The 2,809-nt window shown below is 61.1% G+C and overlaps 1 protein-coding gene across 1 annotated transcript in view; it reads right to left on the bottom strand.

The window, feature by feature from the left end:
- The window catches only part of ASTN1 (astrotactin 1), a gene marked incomplete at its 5' end in the record, with an annotated part of 18,243 nt that extends 15,898 nt beyond the window's left edge, over nt 1–2,345 (bottom strand). The window contains 5 exons of the mRNA XM_009583302.1: nt 4–79; nt 276–442; nt 1,144–1,294; nt 1,660–1,797; nt 2,271–2,345. Of these exons, the coding sequence (XP_009581597.1) occupies nt 4–79; nt 276–442; nt 1,144–1,294; nt 1,660–1,797; nt 2,271–2,345 (607 nt within the window). The remainder of the gene's footprint in view (nt 1–3; nt 80–275; nt 443–1,143; nt 1,295–1,659; nt 1,798–2,270) is intronic.
- Between the last annotated feature and the right edge of the window lie 464 nt (nt 2,346–2,809).

Below are 2,809 nucleotides of genomic sequence, written 5' to 3'. Positions count from 1 at the left end.
GTCCCCCGCCTCGGGGCACGATTCCGAGATGAGCTGGCACGACCGCCCGTCCGTGCCCAACTTGTAGTCCTCGATGCACCTGGGAAACCAGCACAGAGTCCACCATCAGCTGCAGCCCCCACCGGTGGGGACCGGGGCCACCAGGCTACCCCAGCAGGGACACTGGGAACAGAGGAGACCCTCCTATCCAACCCTACGAGCTCAGGGTGGCAGCGGCAAGGTACAGCAGCACCTCGGGGGTGTCGCTGTGGCCGGGGCGGTGATGGGTCGCTCACCCGCAGAACATGAGGATGTTGTAGAGCAGGGGCTCCTCGGGCAGGGGGACCATCTGCTGCAGGCACAGCTGCTCGCAGCCCCCGTTGAAGCCATCCGAGCAGTCCACGCCGACGTGACGGTCGTAGCAGCCTGTGCCGTCCTTCATGGGGCTCAGTCCCGTCGGGCACTGGCAGGGGTGGGGGAAGCGAGAGGTGAAGCCCGCGAGGAAGAAATCTGGCCCTGGGGCTGAGGGGAGGGCTCCAGAGCTGTTGTCCATTGGAAATCGCAGCCTGAGCGATGCTCGGGGGGCCGCGGGATGGATGGGATATCCCTCCTGCCCCGAAGCCTCTTTGCAGCCCTGGGGAGCACAGCCCCTGGGGTGGGAGCCCCTCAAGCCGCCCGCCACCATGGGAATGTGCTGGCATCAACCCCGTTCACCAGCACCCAGCTCCAGCGACCGCCAGAGCAATGTTGCCCTTTCCAAACCCACCGTCTGCCCCACGCTCACAGCCTCCCCACCCCGATGTTCCGCTCTGGTGGCATTGCAGCAGGACGCCCCAGCCCCACAAACCCCTCCGTTTCGGGGCACACGCTCTCCTTGCATAGCAAAGCAGCTGCGGTGGTGACAGGGGACACGCGTGAGTGATGTGGGACCTCCTGGAGAGCCAGCAAGCAGATGGGCTCTTGCTCCCTCGTGCGTCTGTGCGTGCAGCAAGGGCAGGGACAGAGGAGATGCCAGCCCGAAAACATCTCTTTCTCTGCAAAACCAACCCCAAAATGTCCATCCCGAGGTGATGGGAAGGGAGGAAGGATGGAACCCTTCCCCTTCCGCCCTCCCCCTCTTTGCTCACACCGAAGGAGATCTGCAGGTCCCCGGGGGCCACGCACCACGCAGCCCGTCGAGTCCAGCTTGCGGTCTGAGATGCAGCGGAAGTTCTTGCTGCAGCCCCCGTTGTCCCGGGAGCAGTCGCGGACAGGGCCGAAGGAGTCGAGGAGGACCTCCAGGCTGTCGAAGGAGGAGGAGGTCATCAGCTCTTCCCTGCGAGGAGGAGGAGGAGGAGGTGTGTCACTGCTCCGATGAGACATTGCGAACGCATGCGTGACCACGGCTGCTGCATGGGTTTTTCCGGAGCTCAGGTTTCCCTCGGGCTGAGAGCAAACTGAACGGCAGCCAAGCTTTTAGAGGGACGCAGGAGTTACTGAGATGATGAGAGCTACCTCCGTAGGCTCAGCTTTGCAGGCATTAAAGAGGGGCAGGTTAATGGACCTGCAAAATGCGGGGCGAGGGTCCCAGCTCTCATCAACCCCCACGTGCTTTGGGTTGGTCCTCTCGCTCCAGAGACCCACCGCCAGTTTATTTGCTGAAACGCCTCCTAAACGCCCTAGCCCCACCATCGCGCCTACCTGACCTCCACCGCGTCCTCCATCACCGTCATATCGGTCTTGCACTTGGCCGAGGGGTTGATGGCCAGCTCGGCTGGCGGGATGACGAAGCTCTTGCTCAGCGGCAGCCACATGCCTTCCCCCAGGGTGTAGGTGAACCTGCCAGGGAGAGCAGCAAAGGCTGGCATGGAGGGAAACGCTGAGCCCGCCGGGCTGCCTTTACCCAAAACCAAGCCCTTGAACCTCCCCCCTGCCCTGTAGGGAGGCCAGCCCGAGCAAAGGCAGATGGGCAGGGTGAAGCGGGGTGGCTCCTCCGAATGCATCCAAATGACCCCAAAAAGCACATTTAGGTAATTAAAAATAAGACAAGGCTTCTCTTTTCGGTAGAAATCCTCCTTCAGAGCCTAAATTTTGCTTTCATCACGGATGGAGAGGAGGAACCGGCTGCTGGGCATCCAGCAGCCCACATGGCAGCTGTGGTAGGACCTTCCCAGCCATGCTCTCATGTTCCCAGGAGGTGGCACAGGACAGCCACGCTCAGCCCTGCCAGCCGGGGGCCAAGCCTGCCTTTATGCCCTGAGTCATATTTTTGACCCCCAAAATGTACTGACCAGCTTGCCTTTACCACTTACCGAAAAATCTTGTCGGATGGCTGCTCGCCCAGCACCAAGTCGAAGCCTCGCTGGAAGATGGTGTACGGCCAAGGCCTGGAAGAGAAACCCAGGAGCATCACGCCAGCATCATGACTGCACCGCCCCTCACAGCCCGAAACGCTTCCCCCGCTTAGCCCCCAGTTCATGTGCAGAGGGGTCCTGGGATGAGTTAGCTCAAACCAAGCCAGGACAAGGTGATAAAATAGCCCCACAACCAAGATCTTAATTTTGGGGTTCCTACAACATCAGCTCCTCACCCCAGCCCCAACCCACCAACGGGGTGGTGTATCACATCCTTCATTTTGGGGTACGGCACGCTCCCGTCCCCCCCGCCCGTCCCGCATCAATGAGCCTCATGCTTCTGCACGCTTGGGTACCACCCGCCCGGCTCCCATTTTAGGGATTTGCGTCACAGCCATCGAACTCCAAAAAAAAAAAACCCCAAAAAGTAGCTGAACCCTCTCTCTGCGAGGCTTTTGCAAGGGGGCGCGTCGGGTCTGGGGGCGCAGCTTCACCAC

This window comes from Fulmarus glacialis, unplaced genomic scaffold, assembly GCF_000690835.1.
Source record: "Fulmarus glacialis isolate BGI_N327 unplaced genomic scaffold, ASM69083v1 scaffold22238, whole genome shotgun sequence".
Lineage (NCBI taxonomy): Eukaryota > Metazoa > Chordata > Aves > Procellariiformes > Procellariidae > Fulmarus > Fulmarus glacialis.
Note: the sequence above shows the minus strand (reverse complement) of the source record. Positions and strands in the feature narration are given on the sequence as shown.